The sequence below is a fragment of the Grampus griseus genome (genome assembly GCF_964374135.1).
Source record: "Grampus griseus genome assembly, chromosome: X".
Taxonomy (NCBI): Eukaryota; Metazoa; Chordata; class Mammalia; order Artiodactyla; family Delphinidae; genus Grampus; species Grampus griseus.
Window position 1 is genome coordinate 14,424,003 of NC_138999.1, and position 20,960 is coordinate 14,444,962.

At 47.8% G+C, this 20,960-nt stretch overlaps 1 protein-coding gene across 4 annotated transcripts in view; it reads left to right on the forward strand.

The window, feature by feature from the left end:
- The window catches only part of NHS (NHS actin remodeling regulator), a gene marked incomplete at both ends in the record, with an annotated part of 345,228 nt that overhangs the window by 234,086 nt on the left and 90,182 nt on the right, over window positions 1-20,960 (forward strand). For 2 of the 4 annotated variants that reach the window (XM_082681253.1, XM_082681254.1), the window contains one exon: window positions 4,050-4,083. The exons of the other annotated variants lie outside the window; for them this stretch is intronic. In XM_082681253.1, coding sequence (XP_082537379.1) covers window positions 4,050-4,083 — 34 coding nt within the window. Of the gene's footprint in view, window positions 1-4,049; window positions 4,084-20,960 lie in introns of those variants that run through there. 4 annotated transcript variants of the gene reach the window in all.

Here is a 20,960-nt window from a genome sequence, read left to right on the forward strand (position 1 = left end):
CTCTCTTATGTAAAAGAAGTCCAGGACTGGTGTGGAGACCAAGGCTCCTACCAGCTCTTGGTTCCACATCTTTGTGGCCCTCATCTTCCCAGTCCAAGATGGCTGCTGGAGCTCCAGCCATCACATCATTGGCCCAAACAGGAGAATGAAAGGAGCATGGCTCTTGTGTTCTAAAGAGACTTTTTAGAAATCCCACAGCACAATTGCTTTGATCTCATTGGCCACATAGCAGCCCCTAGTTACAAGGGAGGCCTGGACATGGAGCCTTTTGGTTGTCTGGCAATGGACCCAGTTTAAAAAATTGAGGTCAGCGGCCGCATAGCACAGGGAGATCAGCTCGGTGCTTTGTGACCACCTAGAGGGGTGGGATAGGGAGCGTAGGAGGGAGACGCAAGAGAGAGGAGATATGCACATATATGTATATGTGTAGCTGATTCACTTTGTTATAAAGCAGAAACTAACACACCATTGTAAAGCAATTATACTCCGATAAAGATGTTAAAAAAAATTGAGGTCTTATGAATTTGAAAGGGAAGGCAAATATGGAAGATTTAGTAGGAAATGAACAGTTTCTGCCATAGTAGGTAATATTCTTATCACCGTTTTGCAGATACGGAAAATGAGGCACTGAGAGACTGTGTGACTTAGCCATGTTCACATAACTCATAGGCAGCAGAGCCACGGCAGAACCCCAATCTCTCTGACTCAAGGGTTCCTCTCTTTTTTTTTTTTTTTTGGCTGCGTTGGGTCTTCATTGCTGTACGGGGGCTTTCTCTAGTTGCTGCGAGCAGGGGCTACTCTTTGTAGCGGTGCATATGCTTCTCACTGTTTCAGAGCACAGGCTCCAGGTGCGCCGGCTTCAGTAGTTGTGGCACGCGGACTCAGTAGTTGTGGCGCACGGGCTTAGTTGCTCCGCGGCATATGGGATCTTTCCGGACCAGCGATCGAACCCATGTCCCCTGCACTGGCAGGCGGATTCTTAACCACGGCACCACAGGGAAGTCCAAGGGTCCCTCTCTTAACTGCTATTCCCTCCTGCTCTTTTGCTACTCCCTCCTGCTATTTTTGCTATTTTGTAAAACAGCTGTGTTTCCTTAGAGGTTCATTTATTCATTTCCTGTTTTCTTCCCAGTGTGCCTTTTACCCTCTTCTTTGCAAACATCCCAGCCGTGTTTCCCAGCTCATCTCCAAGGCCCCAGAAAGCCCCTCCTTGCACCCCAAGCTGCTTTCTTCAGTAAATATTTATTGAACACCTACTATGTGCTAGGCACTGTTCTAGGCGCTTGGGCTTCATCAGTGAAAAAAACAAAGACTCCTGCTAGCTTAATAGGTGTGTGGTCTTGATCAAGTTCTTTAAGCTTTCTGAGCCTCGGTTTCCTCATCTGTAAAATGGGAATAATAAAACTCACTGCACAGGGTTACTGTAAAGGTTAAATAAGATACTATACGGAAAGCTCAGTCAGTGGCACATCACTATATTTTGAAAAATGGTACCTATTGCCATTATTATGGTGGTTATCCTGAACATGTCTGTCTTGCCCAGTAGGCTGTAAACTTCTCATGGGCAGGAGTAGTAGCCAAGGCCTCTGGTATCACCCAAATATCTTACTGACCAAAGAGGGAGGGCTTAGGAAATGTTTGTTGAGTGGTTACAAAGGGTCCTGGTGTGGAGAGAACTTCCTCTTTTCTTATGCTGCTAGATTTAGGAAACGGAGAAACAGACTAGGCCCCATAGGAACTTTTTTTTTTTTTGCCTGATTTAAGCTGTGAGTTGTGGTGGGTGGTGTGCTAAAGAGAAGCAAGACTGAAAAAACCGAACACTCATCTCGTCCTCATACTCTCCTGGAAGGCTGCAGAAAGAGCATATATTCTTTTCCTTTTAGGGTGGTTTTTTTTTTTCCACCTTCTCTGATAGATTAGATTGAGTGTCCCAGCAAGTCCTGCTGACCTCTTCTTGTGTCTCTTCTGTCTCCTAATTCTCTCCTCCATACTTCTCCATTGCTCACCTTGGTCTCTGCCTCCTGTGGGAATAGTGCTGTTGGCCTACTGTCCACAGAAGAAACTTCTGGAAGTCCAGAGGCACTGTGCATCCGGGGTCCCAGAGCTGTTGCACTCTAGTCCCACAGGCAGACGCCCACAAAGAGCTGAGCAGCAATGCCATCAGGACCACGTGCCAGGTTTGCTGACCACTGAACTTCCTCCATTTTGTTTTCTCAGCCCAGCCTTCCCCTCGGCCCTTCTGCAAAGGTGAAAGGCAAGTTCACAGGATACGGGGCCTTCTTTCTTCCCTGACATCTGGTTTGATTCTGGGCCGCTAAATAGTGGCTTTGCCATGAACAACAAAAGCTAATTCACTGTGGTTTTTAAACACCAAGTGCAAATATTTTTCCTTTTCAGCTTGGGGTCACTGGAAGGGAAAAAACAGGGCTGAGAAGGAGACTAACCTTTTAAAAACTCTTATGAGTTCCCATAGAAAATAAAACAACGGCCTCATTTCCTTCCATCCATGAGTCTTTTTATGAGTGATTGTTGTTTGAGGCAAGACTGGGAGTCCAAAGGTTTTTAAATACTTTGTTAGCTTGGTTTTCGACTCAGAAGCCCACCGTGAGTGCTTTTAAGGGCCTGCACGAATCCCAGGATAGCCTAGGGCCACCCCCTTTGCTTTCTCTCTGTTCCCCCTTCCTCCCTGGCTGGCTTTCCCTCTACCTTCTCTCCAGCCCTCAGGATTGGAGGAGGCGAGGGCCAGGCCAGCCACTGATGCTGCTCACAGGTGCTTGGAAGGCTGAGGAATCGGTCTGGCTCCGGGTTCCAGGCAGACTTTCTGTTGATCTGGGCTGTCCTAACGCATCCCGAGCCTCGCGCCCAGCAGTTGCTCTTCAGACACGAAGTCGCGCCCGTTCTGTTAGTTGTTTCAGCGTTCTCTCTGGACTGCAAAACAAACGCTCTTCTCGGACTTTCCCTTCGTTTCTCTCCTTTCCTTGTCTCCTCCCTCCAGCTTTTGTGCATGGATTCAGTTGCTGGGTTCAGCTGGGAGGTGAAGCATGTGCTGGGATGACATAGAGGCTGTGAGAGCAAAGCGGTCGAAGTCTCTGACTTCTCCCTTTCTTGCCAAGGGGACGATCTGAACAGGCTCCAGGATGGCTGATGTCTGTGAAAGGGCTCGCAGATACTTGCCACGTACTATTACTGTTGTTATTGCCTTCGCAAGAGTCTGACATGTTGATACAGGTGGTGTGTGCGCTGGGGCTGGGAGGGAATCCGATATTGATTTGCAACCTGCAAAGAGCAAACTTCAGTTGTGTCCTTCCCCTCATCCTTTCAGCGTGTGCACAAATATTTGCAGACCTGTTGAATGGCTCAGCCTCGCCGGGTGAGGAGGGTGGGGGGAGGGGAGCGACGTGGGGCAGCCGTGGGGTGATGGGATGGGGTGTGTCCCTTCTCACGGCTGGACACTTGGCACCGGGGCTGGGCTGCCGTGGCTCTCTGCGTGTTAGTGTTTGGCCAGCCTCCTGTCTCTGGCGGTGTGCTAACGGTTGCCATAGCCACGTGGCACGTGGCAGAGCTTCTCCAACTGGCAGGGCCTGAGAGTCTGCATTTCTAGCAAGCTCCCAAGTGAGGCCAGTGTGCTGCTGACTCCCTGGCCTGTATTGCACTTGGAGCAGGGAGGCTGTAAAAAAGTACCAGCGCTTTGGGAACTCCTCCAGGGCTGAGGAAGGAGAGTGCAGCTAAGCCCCTCCTCTGGAGACAGGGTGTGTCGAGGCTGCCCTGGAGTCCTGATTTGCCATTCAAGTGAACCCCGGAGGGATTAGCAGCTGGCCCAGCACTTGGGTGAGACCATCTCCCCCTCCAGGGGGGGAGTCCCGGAGGCAGCGCAGATGTTGTGTGAAAATCTGCCACCCTCCTTGCCGAAGGTTGCCCTCTCTCGCCCTCCCACCCCCCCTGCTCTGCCTGCCGACTTAAGCAGATCAGCTTTCAGCTCCCTGGGACTCCAAGAGGGCTTTGGATGAAAGAAAAGGCCCGTCCTTAAGAAGCAGAGCGGGAATCCAAGCATGCCTCTCGCCTGCTGCATGCCCAAGAATGCAGGTATTTGGGGTTTGCAACATTTCCTGGCAAGACAAAGGGGAAGGGGAGCCGGCGTGGGGGGCGGGGGGAGGAGGCCGGCCTGATGGGAGAGGGGCTCGCGCTGCAGCAGCGTCCTAATCTGGGGCGAATGAGGAGAAAGCGAGCCCTTTCCCAGGAACGGACGTGAGCAAGGGAGGCCATGCCTGACCCTCAGGGATGACCTTCACGTTTGTGCTCAGCGGCTCCTAAGCTCTGGGGACTCCGGGTTGTTCTTTCTGGCTGGCCAACTTGGCAACTCTCTGTTCCTTCTGAGCTGCTGGACCACTTAAGAGAGAGAGGACAAGCCTTTCTTCCTCCTCATCTTCTGCTCTGACGGTGGCCTGTCTTCCAAGAGGGCCCAGAGGGTATCCCAAGGTGCGGTCGGGGCAGCATTCTCAGGCTGTGGCCTGGGCGGCTGGGGGAGGCTAGGCTCGGCCCCGCGTCCTGCACCGGCTGGCGCTGGGCCTAGCCTGCTGGCCCCTCGCTTCTCCTCCATCACCCCGCCCCCGCTGTCTTGTTGGGACTCCTCAGTATCCTGCCCTCACCCTGAGATCACACACAGAGACTTCTTTCTCTCCCTGGGGCCCCCGAACAGCCCTGGAGTGGGAGTCCCCAGACCCAAGTTCCCCAATGTCTAGTTTCTTTTCCACCTCCAGTGGCCTTAACCTATTCGGGGCCATCTTGACTTCTTCGGTCCTAAACCCCTCTTCCTGATAGTTCTTCACTGTATAAGGTCGGCCACACAGTTGAACCTGTTTGGAAAGTGTTGACCTCTTTGCAGCATCCGTCCTTCCATTTTAACTCAGGCTCCGGCATGGCAGGGACAGTGCCTTTCTTAGATTTCTTCTAGAGACGCCACCACCATCCCCGCCACAGTGAGCGCTCAGCAGGGCGGGGGCGGCGTGACGACTGAGGCTGGCTCTCTCCTCGGCCCGGCTAAGCCACCTGAGTGCACATCGGCCTCCACTGTCTCTGCGGAGACCGAGGCAGTGCGTGGCCACGCTCTAAGGACCACCTGTTGGCCTAACCACTACTAACATGGTCGTCTGCAGCCCTGCTCAGTGACAGTGTTGTTCCGAGTTGCTTTTCCAGGTGTGGTGAGGGGAGGAAACAGGCCTGTGGACCGGGCGGCTTCTGGTGGGCACCACTGAACCTGTGTCAGCTGCTTCAGGGCATCGCGGTTTCCGAATTGCGGGGGTGGAGAAATTGTTCAATCCGCATCTCAAATATCATATATGCTTATGATAAATAACCATTATTTGATGTGCAGGCCACACCTCAGGCCAATTCAGTCAGAATCTCTGGGGATGGACCCAGGCATCAGTGCGTTTCTTTAAAAGCTCCCCAGATGGAGTCCGGTGTGCAGCCAGGGTTGAGAACCACTGCCTTAGGTAAGAAGTAAGAAGTTCGCTCCCACTCTAACCCCCACTTTCCCTCAGGGAACCGAGTGAGACAATTCAGGACCTAAATTCACACATTCTCATGAGGATCGGTGGATTCAGGAGAGAGAGAACAGCCAGGGAGTGTTCATCAGGCTGGAAGGAGTAAGTAACGGGAGGGGGTGTCAAAGGAATAAGGCCCCTCCGGGTGCCCGCCAGAAGTTTCCAGTCTGTGCTCAAGGAGAAAGATGGAGAAAAGACCTTTAGGACAGCTTGACCCAGTTTTCCTTGGAGACCTGAAGATGCAAGGCCTGGGGCTTGCTGGCAGGCCACGGAGGGATGGAGGAGGTTGCAGGGCCACATGGCAGAGGGCTCAAGCTTCACAGAGCGGCTGGCTCTTTGTGAACTCGGCCATCTTCTGGCATTAGTTTCAGCAAGGTCATGGCACCCCCGCCAGCTGTGGACAGCTCACGAGTGGGGAGACCAGGCCCTTAATCAAAGATGCCTCCAAGTAGGACGTGGCGGCTCTTGCATTCAGCACAATAAAAGCTGAGGGGAAAATGACTGCTTTTTGCTCCAACACAAATTTTATTACACCAGGTTTCATTATAAAATGTAATAGTTTTGGGTGTGTGTTTCTTACATAAACAGTAGAGTTACTGTGATCTCCACCATCTTTCAACCCGGAATCTCAAAGGGAGTTTTATTTACTAGATTTAAAGCCGTGGAACAATTGTTTCCTACGATTGCCTTATAAGCGCAGGAATAATTCAGGGAAAAATAAAACTCTCTGCTTTCTTTCCTTCTCGGCCCCTGCTGAATCTCCCCAACCCAGAGGCAGGCACAGCCATGCGCTGACCATGGTAGGTCCTGTAGCTGATAAGCTATATCTGGGTAGACTTCAATGGGATAGTGAGGTCTTCAGGAGGACAGGAGAGTGGGACTCAAGCTTCAGGCTCCTGTTGGGTGTCACGGTGGCTTGGGCAGGTGTGAGAACCCCTTAAGCTGATCAGGCGAGCTCTTAGGGCCCAGACCCCTACACCAACCCCTAGTCAGGGGCCAGAGGGCCCAACAGCTATTGCCATTATTTATGCCCCGATCTCTGGGCATTCATATTTACCAGAAGCGAAGCTTTCACATTAATATGAATGTCAGCTCAGGTCCGTTGGTTCGTTCCTGGGAACTCCACATTCAGAGGGAGTGAGGTGGAGACTGCCACCATCTTATGACAGAGTCTGTTTTGTCCATTTTATTGGTGTTTTCCATTTTTAATTCATTTATCTGGTTTTATATCCACTTCCTTGAGATTTTAAACCTTCTTTTCTATTTCTTAAGTTGAATCCTTAATTTAAGAAATAAATATGAGAATTGATAGCTATAAATTTACCTCAGAGAACAGCTTTGGTAATTTCCATTGGTCTTACTGCGTGGGCTCGTTGTTAAGGGTTTCATCCTCTAGATAGTTAGGTTTGATGAGAGGCAGCATGGTGTGGGGATGCTTTAGTATCTGCCAGATCTGGATTTGAATCCTTACTCTGCCGTTTTTCAGTTGTGTGACTTTGGTCAAATTACAGGATTGCAACTTCCTTATTTCTAAAATAGAGATGGTAAAAATCTGCCTTGTGTATTCTTTAAATGAGGATGAAATGAACGAATGCAGGCAAGGGACTTCGCATAGCTCACCTAGTAACTGCTCCAACCATAGTAGCTATGGATAATAATCATATTTAAAATAATATGCCTTTGGCACAGGCAAAAGCTTCATGGCTGGCAAGCTGCTCTCCATTTGCATGTCTTAGGCAGAGGGCCAGGACAGTGGGCATCTTTTCTGGATCAACCCACTTATCCTAATGTCCTCCAGAGGCACTAGCAGATGGGACATGAAAATACCAACAGTGTGCCTAGGGAAGGGCATGCAGCCAAGTGTTACACTGGATTGAGCACGCTGAGGCAAGCCAGGAAAAAGCTCGGCATAACACAGAAATTCACCATTGAGAAATTCCTCCGAAATTTCTTAGTCTCCGTCTCTTGCGGAATGTTCCTCAGCAGAATATTTGAGCTGCTCTGTCCCAGACCTGGCTTCTTTCCCAGCTGCCCAACTAGGTCACTGCCCACTCTGTAAGGGCCTTGACTTCTTGGCACGGCCGGGGCCTTGAAGGAGGCGAGCATCGGGGGAGCTAAACTTTATGAAGCAGCATCTCTGTGCAGGGCACCAGGCTTGGCTGTGGGCCTCACACATGACTAAGACACTGTTCTGCCCTTGAGGACTTCCAAGTCAGGAGGATACTGACCCATGAGCACCAGAAAGGCTGGTCACGGTACCTCAGGGCCCAGCCAGAGGAGGAAGGGGCCAGCTCTCCCTCGTCGGGTGTGGCATGGCCGGCCAAGTGTAGCCTATGGCGCAGAGGACCTTTGAACTGACTACGTTAGGGTAAATAGGTTAAGGTGTATCAAGTTTGGGGTGGATTTTTGTTTGTGGGGATTTTTGTTTGCTTGTGTGTTTTGTTTTTGAGAACACGATAGAATGAGCTCTGATGATCTTCAAAACTAAGAAAAAGAAGTACCTGGTTTCTAAAACCAAGTGAAACATCTTTTATAGAGTCAGTATTTTGCAGAAAATCAAAGCCTATTTGCTTGGGATTGATTCTTGCCTTCTCTAAGGCGGTGGGGGGTGGGGGTGGGGGTGGGGGTGGGAAGGTAGAGGAGATGGTAAGATCAGGGAGGGCTAAGGCTGCAGAAAGCCAGAAGCAAGTGTAATCCGCTGTCCACACTCTATGCTGCACAACCCGTCTGTATGTAAACTTACGTGGAAGTTACTTGTCTGTGATTAAGGCAGAATCTCTGGGTCTTCTCTGAAGCTGACCTGTGCTTCTGAATACTCTGTCGGGTAGCCTGGCTCTCTCCCTCCTGGGTGCCTCTTTTTGGGTCAGCAGGGATAATGAGAAAGTCTACTCTCCTGAGGGATGCTGGCCTTGCATGTGGCTATAAGTCACTGACCTTGAGTGTGTTGACAACCACTGGCTCCCAAAATGGCAGAAAGGAGACGTGGAAGGGAATTCATCTCAGCCGTATCCTCTCACATCTGAAACACAGGACTGGTTTTTCAGCGTGCAGAGGCCAAATGTCAAACACCAATAAGGGGAAAGATGCAAATGTTTCCTCAGCTTTGCTGAACTGAGGCCTCCCAGGAATGTTATCTTTGCTCACCTCTGGCCCCGCCTCTACAACAGAGAGAGGAAGAGGTTTTGATTTATTCGTAAAGATAGAGTACATCACTCTTCTCTCACCACCTCGTCTTTGTGTTATGCTTGCCATGGATGGCATTTGGCCTTTAACAGCTAGGATCCCTCTTGCATCTAAGTTTTTATCCCTGGAAACCTTCACCAGCAAGATAGAGCCGGATGATTAATTTTGAAATAAGGACGTGCTCGGGAACAGGCCGGGGGCACACATCAACGGCCACAGGGCCCTTGGCTTAAATGGTTAATAAATTACTCATCCCAACTAACGCAGGCCTCTAGCTCCTGCTCTGAAAGCCAGAGGTGATGATGGGGGCCACGGGTTTCTGGTACTTTCCACAGCTACCTTGGAAAGCAAGCAAAATGGCCATCTGGGAGAATTAAGATTAATTGTGTATTGAATGCTTTTCCTTGAAAAGAAGTTGACTTGTAGCTTTTCTTGATTAGCCTTTTTATTTTTCCCTTCTGCCTCTCTCCTCGTGGCATTTACTTGCTTCTGCTGCTGCCGCTGCTGCTGCTGCCGCTTTTCTTTTTACGCTAAAGACATCATGGGCAAGAAGAGGAGATTTTATTTTGGAGAACAATGATCACATTAACAAGGTGACAGCAGATAAGCTAAAAGTCACTCCATTTTCTGCTGGGGAAAAAATGTGCTTTGCCGCCAAATGACATCCGCTTCTCTTTGTCTCCTTTTAGAGGAGGGTGGCCGGCCCAGCCACTGATGGACTCGAAAGAAATCACTGGCAGATAAGATGTACCCTTGATTCATATAAGAAGAGAAGCTTTTGAGTTCAAGGATAAAAAATGACTTCCTATCCTGTTCCACAGCATTCTTGTGGCTGGAACTCTCTGTACCACGGTGACATTTCTCTCCCCTTGGTCCAGGGTATCAAGCCGAAAATAACTATGAATTTTGAAACTTGGTAAAAGGCGAAAATCCAACTCATTGCAGTTTCATAGATATCTAGGCCTGGATCGGACTCTGTAGGTACAGAATCTCCCTACATCCTGCCCTATACTGGGGGCAAAACTGAGGACTCACCCTACCTTTAAGGTATTGTAGCTACGTCCAAAGACACAACCAGCACTCAGTGAAAGAGCATTCAAACCAAACTGGTGTATGACTACGAGTCCAAGCATGTCTATTAAAAAACAAACAAACAAACAAACCAGGCTTCAGAATGATTGAAGAGAAAGTGAACGAGGGATGGAGGAGGTGAAGAGGGAAAGGGAAGGAGGCTCCCTGAAGGAGGTGAGCTTTACTTCGATGGATTGGTAGGAATTTGTTGGCCAGTAGAAGCATTCCAGGGTCTTAGCTCTCTAAGCTGAGGTTCCTTTGGCAAAATCTCACAGGCTTGTTGTGAAGACTGAACGATGTAATGAAAATAAAGCACAGGGCACAGTGCCTGGCACGTGATAAGGGCTGGATAACTGTTTGCTGTCGTCGTCCTCATCATCATCGGGAGATGGTGTCGTGAGTAAACCTTGCAGGGTCCTTCCTAGGGAAGGGAGGCTATTAGAGGTCCTTTTCCCTCTAATTTTACCCCTTTTTCTGAGACTTGACTCTCATCTTTATATCTTGGCAGACTTTGGTCAATATTAGTTCACCTCTGGCAAAATGAAAGCAGATTCAACCAAGTATCAACAGATGTTTTTAACGCTACTCCAGTTCTCAATATAACACCTTATACGCTGGTTTATAATTGCAGTAGTGGGTGGATATTTGCGTGGAGGTATAAATATAAAACCAATGGCTTATGCTAGCATTTCTCTTGGGTCTTTGTTTTCAACAACTCATTTCAGCAACTTCAAAAAATATTCACTCGATACGTTTTTTCTTCTAATCTGTTTATCCTCCTGTGGTTTCACTTGGGTCACAGAGGAAAGGTATTTCTGGAAAGAAGCAATGAAACTTATTTCCTCTAAAGTTTAGCAGTTACAATAGAAGGCTACGTACTTTGCATCATAAATGATTAATATAATGTTTTTGAGAGGGGTCTGTCCATTGTCATTGGGGGCTGAGGAGATTTGGGGCCCAGGGGTTGGGGAAATCCAGGACGTTAATATTAAAAGTCCTTTAACGACCCCTTATTGTGTGCTCAGCAGGGCTATGCAAGTTGCTCTGTCACACTCGCTCCTCGTTGCAACCCTGTGAGGCAGGCACAACTATGCTCGTTCCCTAGATGAGGAAAATAACTTGCCCACGATTACAGCTCAGACGATACAGAGCCAGGACTTGGACGCAAGTCTGTCTGGTTCCAAAGCCCAGGCTTTTTACCACCAGGTTATACTCTGCCTGTAAGGATTTGAAAATAATGACTCCGAACTAAATGTGGGAGTGATATTTTTAGGTTATCATACAGGTTAAGAGTTAAAAGATGTGCTGTGGCTTACGCTACAGTCTCTGCTTAGGTCATCCAAAGTGAAGGAAACTTAGTTTTTATTTGAAGGAGCAAAAGCCGATCAGCAGAGATGGCCCCGATCGAAATATGAGACTGTGAGCTGAGGTGTCAGACAAGGGACAGAACCCGTAGTGTCCCGTGTCTTCAGAAAACAAGAGTGGAGTAGGTAAGGCCTTTGACTTTCTCTTTCAGTTCCTAAGCTAGTTAACTTGGCGGCCTGTAACTGATATATTTATTACCCAGCATTGTTTATCAGTGACATATTGTCCAAATATTCATTTCCTAGGAGAGGGCTGTAAATGTCTTCTGGAATCATAAAAGGTGATAGATTAACAAGTGCTAGAGGTGGTGGCAGGTCAAGGAGTTACAATGCAGGATTTCCCACACCGCTGCTTGCAAGTGTTGGCAGTTCAGATGTTGTTGCTCAGTGGTGAGAAAGGGGATAGCCTGTCCTCTGATGTCCTAACTTCAGCGTCCCGGTGAAGGTGTTTGCAGGGATTATACTTTATCTCATTCAAAGTTTTTGAGCAAAGTAACAAGTAGCAGGTATGATTACAGCTCTTCCTGGAGTTGCAAAACTCTGATTTTAAATGTCTCCCTTCTACACTTGGCCATCTTCATACCATCATCTGCTTTCCCAGAGTTCCCAAGGCCACTTGCTCTGGATAGCTACCCAGCTGCTCTGTGCTGACAGCACTACCTGTTGGTTAGAACAGAGAACTCCTGGACTCATCATCCTTTCTAGTACTTTGAGATGAAAATGCATGTGTCTCTGAAGTTCCCTACGCCAGCCGGGAGTTTTAGCCGTGCAAAATTGTTTGCGTTTTCTCATCACATCACGCTGTCTCACACACCCCCAGGCCGGTATACACCGTCCCCTCCCTAGAACGTTTCTGTGACCAGGTTCATCCTAGTCCGTTTGGAAGCCTTGGCTTAAGCATCACCTTCCTTGGGAAGCCCTTCCTGGAATTGCCCAGGGGGATTTTGACATCTCCCCTTCCGTAGCCCATAGGCTATACATGCCTATATTTTAGTGGTGCTTCCAAGAGCAGGCAGAGGATGAACTAGTACCCTTAAGGTGGAGCTGGAGACGGGGAGACTCAGGTATGGCCCAAAGCAGCCTTCCAGAGATCTTTAAGATTTCTTTGTAATTGTATGCATCTATAAAATCTGCACTATTCTCTACATTGTTTAATATAAAACAGTCTCCCCCCAGACAATTATTGAGTAGAACTAGTGGTCCAGGAAGATTCCCCACGTTTATCCTGTGGCTTCCTGAACCCTCAGACACAACACACTGTATCTCGCGAGTATGTGTAAGTCTCTCTGAAAAGCGTGTATAGCAGTGTCTTTCTAGTCGGCTGTTCTATGAGCTTCCTCAGAGCAGCGTCTAGGTCTTTCATCTCTGCTATAATATTTATAAGATTTTGGACTCAAAAAATTTTCCTTGAATGAGTGAATCTTTCTAGTGATCTCGGGCATAATAAAGAACCAGTGTTATTAATCCTCAAAGAGATAAGACACTCCAGTTGTAGACCCCAAGGTCTCCGTCAGCCCACTATTCTGTCTAGTTATTCTTGCATTTCGTTGGGCACTGGCATTTAAGATTAATTTTTAAAACTGTCTTCCGGAGTTATGTTAACATTTATTCACTACCACGATACCGGTATCGTTTTCAACTCCTGTTCACGGCAAATGCGTATTTCCCCAGCAATACTGCGGAAGAAAGAAGCCTTGATGGGCAAACTTGGAACTCTAAATGCTATTTGTCACTTCTTTTCCATGGGCTGGAGACTGACTGTATTCAAGCCTCTGTTTATAGGGCTTTACTGCCCACAGCCTGAGGGAAGGGGAAGGAGGCCTAAAGCCCGAGTCACAAAGTGACATCCAGAATCACTGGAGTGGTCAGGGATGACCTCAGATTGGTCCTTCCTTCGGGTCTCTCGGGTTCTACCAGCATCGTCATTGGGCTACCTTGGGTGTGTAATGTACATCCCAGGAAGCCAGAAACATTCATTCTTACGCATCCTACCGACATTTGCATCTGTATAACCCTAAAACTCTTGTTTCTCTCAGGTTCAGACAAGTGAACACTTGAAGCATCTATTATCTCTCCTTTAAAAAAAAACTCAATTAAAAAAATCTTAAGTTTCTTAATAAATATTTGAGTAAAGGAGCTCCTCTGTGCAAAGCAACTTTCAACACATGATCCATTTATTATGAAATTATTCTTCAGAAACTTCCCACTGCTACCCTTCCTTCTTTAGAAATCAGTTACTCTTCGTAGAAATGAAACACCCTGCAAGAAGAGGCCAAACTGTGCCTCAGTTGTCCTCTGTGTCACACTCCAGCTGGCTTCTCTAGTGTAGCTTCTGGTACATCCTAGGGGGTGCACCCGGTCACTTCTCTTTCTGTTGTTCAACTTGACCCCATCCTTCAATGAAGAAACCTTCCCTCCCAGTTGGGCACGTAATAACTCTTTTTCTGTTTCCTCTGATCCGGATGTTTCAGTTCTGATTCCACCTGGAAGGCAACTCACGGAGGTCCCAGCCCAGAGCCTGAATCCATGTTCTCAAACTGGGCAAAGCTGTTGGGAAGCAGGGTCAGAGCCTGAAATGGGAAAAGCTGCAAACACTGGTATAGGGAGGGTTGTTTGTTTTTTGAATTCATAAAGTTTCTCAGTAAAACATCCCCTTTTCGGGAACATAATTAGTACGTGTTGAACCGCAAATGTAGAAAAATCATTGAGGGCACAGACCAACATATTTTCACAGAGCTACAAAGAAGGTTTCTTTCTTTCTCCTTTTCCTTTATACGCTCCTTATAAAACCTTGCCGGAGTCAACTAACAGGGGCCCCCTTTCATCACATACACTTTTTCCCAAGAAGTAAAATAAACTAAATTAATTCATTCACTCAGCACTGTAAATACCAAATGAAAAAACCATAGGTATACAGATGTCAGTACTGCCTCTGTAATTATGTTTTGTGTTTGTATAACTAGAGGACACCGAGAGAAAGAAAAGAGAAATTATTCAAAGTGCAAAGGTTCCCAGGTTTACTAAGAAAATTAGAAAAGAAAAAAGCCCAAGCACCCACACGTGAAGATAGCTGAATAATCAACTCACGTGTTACTTTCCAGCATTTTCTTCAAAAGAAGTGGCTTTTGATGAAACTGCTAGGAACTCCACATGCTAAACGTTTTTCCTATTGAATAAAGTTAGTAATTAATGTAGCAATTAAGAGTGCAGGAATTGAGTTCACTATGTTGAAATTGCAACGTACAGCCAAGGTTGAGGACTACTGTTGGAGGTATTGAGTTGTAACCGTTATTTCTTCCTTTCTTAGATTGTTGAGTGTGGCCCTAATTTAGTTTGTAATTAGTCTTTTCTTCCTTTTGAGGGTCTCCATCTGTAAGTTTCCCAGGTGTGTGGGAAGGAGAAGGGTACGCATCTCTTTCCCCCTGCCCATCTGTGTCTTTGGATACCTTCTCTTCTTACGAAGATGGCCATGACCGCTGTTGTTGACTATTGCAAAACTGACACCACACCCTAATACACTGTAGTTCTTCTTGTTCCAGGGCGTTACTCCTCTTTTTCCCTGAGGGGGTTCTGGGGTTGAACACATCCTCTCTCCTTCACTTTCTTCTATCCACTGATCGACTCTTGAGGGTGGCTCTGGGCCACTCCCCTTGGCGACTCTTTTCCCCAGACCACGCGACCCAACATCAGCCTGGCCAGCCCAGGACTGAGGAGGGGAAGGTGGGTTTCTGGGACCGAAGGCTATTCATAGGAAGCGTCGCTGAATTGGCACTTTCACGGGATGAGAGTGCTGTGATAAATAAATGAGATGATGTGAAGACTTTGAGCTATGGCAATATTTGGAGCCACCAAAAAGAAATTCGTTTTTTTAAAGGAGGTTTTAGTTTATTGATATCTGCACTTCAATGAACAATTCTCAACCCTTAGCATCTGTTTTGACAAGTGGTTAAAAATTTAATGAACTTCCTCAGTTGGTCTTTTCTGGGTAACAAAACACCCCAGTATTTAGTGGCTTAAAATTGAATGGCTGGTCCTTCTGGTTGAGCCCTGCAGGGCTTGCTTGTGTGTCTGTAGTCACTCAGTTGGCACTAGATGCCCTAGGGTGGCCCCATTCACATGTCTGGTGGTTAGCAGGCTATGGGTCAGAATGAGGGGGAAAGTGGGCCCCGTGTGTCTTATCAGCCAAGAGAATAGCCTAGCCCAGCCTTCTTCACAGCGTGGCAGTAAGCCTGGGGAGGCACCAAGATCAGCAGAAGTAGAAGTTGGAACGCATCTTGAGGCCTAGGCTCAGAACAGGTTCAATGTCACTTCCGCTACATTTTGTTGGCCAAATTAAGTCACCAGGCCTGCTCAGATTCAGGGTGGAGAAATAGATTCCACCAAGAGCTGAAAAGTACTGTAGCTCTTTTTTGAAATCGATACAATAACCAAGCACCCTTATTTGCAATTTTTAAAATATATAAATGAAAATGGGTTTGGATTCCATATATATGCGTTCAGCGTTCTTCCACTAATAAGGTAACTCTCACCTGCATTCAGATAGACTTTGTAAGTGGGACAGAAGGGGTAGGAATTGCCCGCGGCCATGACAACGAGTCATCCATGTAAATACTATCTACCATGTGGGTCATAGTGTTCAAGGATTGTGAACAGCTATCCAGAAGGCAGTGTGGTGAGGTGGAAAGAGCATGAATCTTGGAATCCGACAGATCCAAGTTCAAACTCCATCTCCCCAACTTTTAGCCGGATGGCCTCGGCCAAGTTACTTAACCTCTCTAAGCATCAACTTCCTCAACCATGAAACAGGACTGGTAATACCTAAGGCATAGGGCTGTTGTGAGGATTAAATGAGATTATGGTGTAACATCCAGTACACAGTAAAGCGCCATTTCATGCTTCCCCATCCCCTTAAGTTTTTGAAATTCATGTGCAGTGGACGTAGTGACTTCTACTTAGAATCAAAGCTGCCCAGTTGCTTTCTCTGCCAGCTACCAGCTTTTCTTTTTCCATATACTGTCTATGTTAGAGAGATGACCATGCTATAGTATTTTTCAACCTGGGATCTTGGCAGTATTTGTAAACATAAGCTTACAGCTAACAGTTCCAAGCCAATTCTTAGTTTTGGTGCTACAAATTATTTCACATTTTTGAATTGTACATAGGTTGGTTTTCTTGATGGTCTGGCTATGCTGAGGAATTCTGGAAACTCACCATCAGGAAAGAAGGCTTTGAAATGATGATGGGAATGATGTTCTCTCAGAAAGGATGCATCTACATTGGATAAAGTTTGCAAACATCTAGGAGTTCTAAATAGTGAGGTTGGTCTTTGGGGGCTTAAAGCAGGCCAGATTGGGCAAAACCCGTGCTTCTCTGATGCATTCCATGGGGCTCCATTTTGGCTAAATCATCATAATTCCCATCAAGACAGCACAGAATGATAATGGTTTTATTTATTATCTTATATGCACTGCCAGTATATGCAAAGCTTTATAGCTTGCCATAAATCGAGAGGGATTATCACAGCTGTTACTTATTTTAACAGGTCACAATACAGTAGTTGATGCCAGATGGTTTTGAGAATTTTGAGAGAGACATGTTGTACAGGCAGCCATATAGATACTAGCTTGGGTAGTTGGGCCCCTGAAATTAATTTACATTTGTTACGATATAAAATATATATGAATAAACACATAGTTCCTTACGAACGAGTGGGCCACTTTATAGCAGTGGTTTCTTGTGGAAGTCGCGGGGTCTCCTGGGAGCAGTGGGCGGGGGCAGCAGTAGCGACGTGCTGCTGCTAATAGGAGAGATCAGGAGTAAGGCTCCGCCACAGCCATAGCTATGCAGGGGCATCCAGCTTGCTCCAGGGAAATAAACTTTGGCGGCCAAACTGGGTTTCTAGCATTGGAGCCAAAGAGAGTAAAGCGGGGAAGCCACCTTAGGGAAACATACGGAGAGGGTGTGTATCCTGGAGAGTGGAGCTGGAATTGGGATCCCCAAGGTCACCAACAAGGTCAGCCTGGGGCAAAAAGGTTACCCAGGCTGGGCAGATGCCAGAACATATTATTGCCCTTGCAGATGCTGACATTTACGCGTAGGGTGGTCAGTTCTGGATGATCAGCAGAAATGGCAAGAAGAAATAAGAACTGACGATGAGGAATCATTTCAGAAGGTGGTGCTGGTTCCAGGTTTCATGGAACAATAGGCTTCCAGCGTGAGAGACCTAGCGAAAACCTCCCAGGTCATCTCCACCCTCCTTGTTCTCTAGATGAAGAAACAGACCAAAAGGATCACTTACATACGGTCATCTTGGTTCTTTCAATAAAATAGTGAAATCAGACTGTCAGGGTATGTGGAGTCTGTAGGCCTCTCCCCAGATCTCTCCCCGTGATGTGCCCCACCAATGTGTTTCCTGCTGCCCATCTCATGCTGGGAGAGGACCGCAGCCCCACCGATCAGAATAACCCAAAGACCAGGTCTAAAGCACAGCTGGGTTTCCTTGCTAAATTGTCCCAAGATATAAAGATAATATACCACGTCTGGAACAGGAATAAAATTGTTTAGCCTTTTCCAGTCGATTCTTCCAGCTCCTATAATATAGGTGTCAACAAAATAATTAAGCAGGAAAGGCGAGTTTAAAACAGATTTGGGGGCTCCCCTGGTGGCGCAGTGGTTGAGAGTCCACCTGCCGATGCAGGGGACACGGGTTCGTGCCCCGGTCCGGGAGGATCCCACGTGCCGCGGAGCGGCTGGGGCCGTGAGCCATGGCCGCTGAGCCTGCGCGTCCGGAGCCTGTGCTCCGCAACGGGAGAGGCCGCTGCGGTGAGAGGCCCGCGCACCGCAAAAAAAAAACAAAAAACAAAAAAACAGATTTGGGGCATATGAGGGGTATCCTCTATGTGTAGAAAATCAGGAAGTGACAGTATTTTGAAAGTTGAATAGCCCATGCATGTCAAGGGACAGAATTAGAACCTTTATTGTAGATTCCCCCAAGATGACTAGTAGGAGAATTAAAGCTTTGAAAACTTGTAGGCTAGACAATACCAAAATGCCCCACTCTTTTCAGAGATGCTGAGCTTCCAATAACTTCAGCTCTCTGGAACACAGCACTGAGCCTGAAAGTAAGTGCAAGGAGTTTCCCAAGGCTGCAAATGGTTGTCGGCGAGCCCGCGCTTCTCATTTGGGTTCTCGCTCAGCCCACTAGAAACTCTTCTTCAATGGGCAGATGTTACCCAGCCATGGTGTCTGTTTTCCTCAGCCCACCGTGGATTCAAACTATGGGGAAGGACCTAGAAGAAGGGTGAGAGAGGAATGACAGTGGGGACTAAACATGAGGGAAAGAGCTTGGAAATCCAAAAGGGAGTCTTTGAAATGTGTTACCATAGAGACCAATAATAAGCCTTCTTAATAAAGACCCTAAGTAATCAGCAAAGCATTAAATTGTGTTTTGTATCATCTGATTAAAGAGATAGGAAAGTGAATTGTTCAAGGTAGGCTAATTCTGGTAATCAACCCCCACCATTTCAGTGGCTTCGTTCTCACACTGCAGTCTAATGCAGGTCGGCATGCAGTCATTTGGTACCCAGGCGCCTTCCATCTTGGGGTTTCTCCACCCTGTAGAGCCTCTGTGTTCCTCCTGCGGGGGAGAGAAGGGAGTGTGTGTAGGAACGGGCAGGAGCTCTTCTGGGCCAGACCTGGAGGCACACAGCCCTTTCCCACATCCCCCTGGCTAGCACACAGTTACATGGCTGCGCCTGTCTGCGAGGGAGGCTGGCTGGAGGAGAAAGGCGGAGACAGTTTGCTGAACAACAAACTAGCCGGTCTTTTCCGGGGAAAGTATAAAATATGCTCTAACACAACAAGGAGCTTCAGTAAACTGCTCTTGGTTGGATAAACTTGAATTGTATGGAAAATCACCTGTGTAGACTTATACACTTCCTGGTAATACCAGTGAAAGGGAATAGTCCTGTCCTAAGTCACACTGAAGGATCAGAGGCTGGCAAACTAGGGCCCTCAGGCCAAATCCCCCCCACCCCCCCACCCCCCGTCTGTTCTGTGCATAAAATTTTATTGGAACACAGCCACGTCCATTCATTTATGCCTTTTGAGCTATAACAGCAGGGTGGAGTCATGGCAGCAGAGACCACGTGGCTTTCAGAGCCTGAAATATTTATTACCTGGCCCTTTACAGAAGGAGTTTGCTGATCCCTGCTCTAGACCATCACTGTCCTAAAGGGAGGACACATTTGCAGTTCTTTTCCTCCTGAGACCTGGTACCCTTGGCTGACAGAAAAAACAAGCAGGACACCCACATGGGCTGGGACGTAAACTCCGCCCTTTGAATGCCAGCTCCAGCAGGGCCCAGAGTCTGCTCTTTCCCCGCCAGAACCCAGCACAGTAGCTGGCATCTAAGAGACGTTCAATACGTACTTCTTTTTGGACCCTCAAGCCATAGGAAGCAACAGGGACCCTAACCACCATGAAGGGGGTAGGGAACTCAGAAAAACTCCAATATGAGCATGTGCGGGAAGGTCTCAAGGAAGGAACTACCTTCACTGGGCTTTTATTATGTGTCAGGCACCATCATGGTGCTTTGTATCTATCATTTTATTTCCTCTTTCTAACAACCCTGTAAATTAGGCATTCCTCTTTGCGTTTTACAAGTGAGGAAACCAAGGTTCAGGGAAGTCAAATGATTTTCCAAAGGCCATACTGCTGAGAGTGGAGGAGCTAGGATTCAAACACAGGTCTTTCTGGGACCAAAGTCCAGGGTTGTTTTGGGTTTTTTTTCTCTCTTTTTTTTTCTCTATACCACAGGACTTGCTAAAACCTTATCCAGATGTAAGTAATCTAGTTATATCATTATTTTCATCACCACCGTTAACAACAACCTCATAATTGTAAAGATCACTGCGAAGGGCAAGACACGGATGGCCATTTTCATCACTTAATAGAGTTCTGCAGGCCTCACTGCCAAGGCTCTCCCTTGATAGAGCAGCCCTGAAAACCCGGAGCAACGCGGTTCATCTCCTTGGGATGTGTGATTAGTAATTTGGCCACCAGCTCCCCACGATCTTGCAGGGATCGCTGTAGAGGGGGGCCATTTTGCTTGTCTGAACATAAGCTCTCATTTCAGGGCCTGAGCGGTTTGAGTCCATGGGGCGGGGCTCCCCGTGCCCCAGTGGAGTCTGTCCCGGAGCTCTCTGTACCTTTAACGGGCTCCCGGGTGCTGCTGGTCCTTTGATGAGCAAGTCTAAGGGAAAGCCTTCCCTTTTCTTTTCAGCAGCTCTGACTGGCCTCCCCGCCCACCCCACACACCCCCGTGGCCACTCCACTAGGCCTCCTGGAGACTAAGGAGCGGTGGGTACTGCCCCCACTGACCCCTCAGTGACGTCTGGCATTCTTGATCATGCCGCCTTCGTGAAACCCTTTGGTCCCTCGGTTTCTAAGAGGGGGCCCTCCCACCCTCCTGGTCTGTGTCTCTGACTCCTCTCTCTCTCTGTCTCTGGTGGGCTCTTTTCCCTTGCCTACCCACCCCTTAAACTTTGGGGTTCATGACTCTTCTCAGCCTCACTGGGGGAGTGACAGTGCCACCTCCTCCCACTTCATCCTTCCTGACCTAGCCACGCTGTGTCTTCCAGGGGGGACTCCAGCCACCTTCTCCAGTCTCTGCTGGAGGCTGGCAGCCCTCTGAGGAGGTTGGTGTGAGTGGGGTCAGAGGAGAGCAGCCAACCCAGACTAACTTGGGTTGCATGTGGTACTTTATGTGACCACAGTCATAATTCGTAGTAATGCCAAT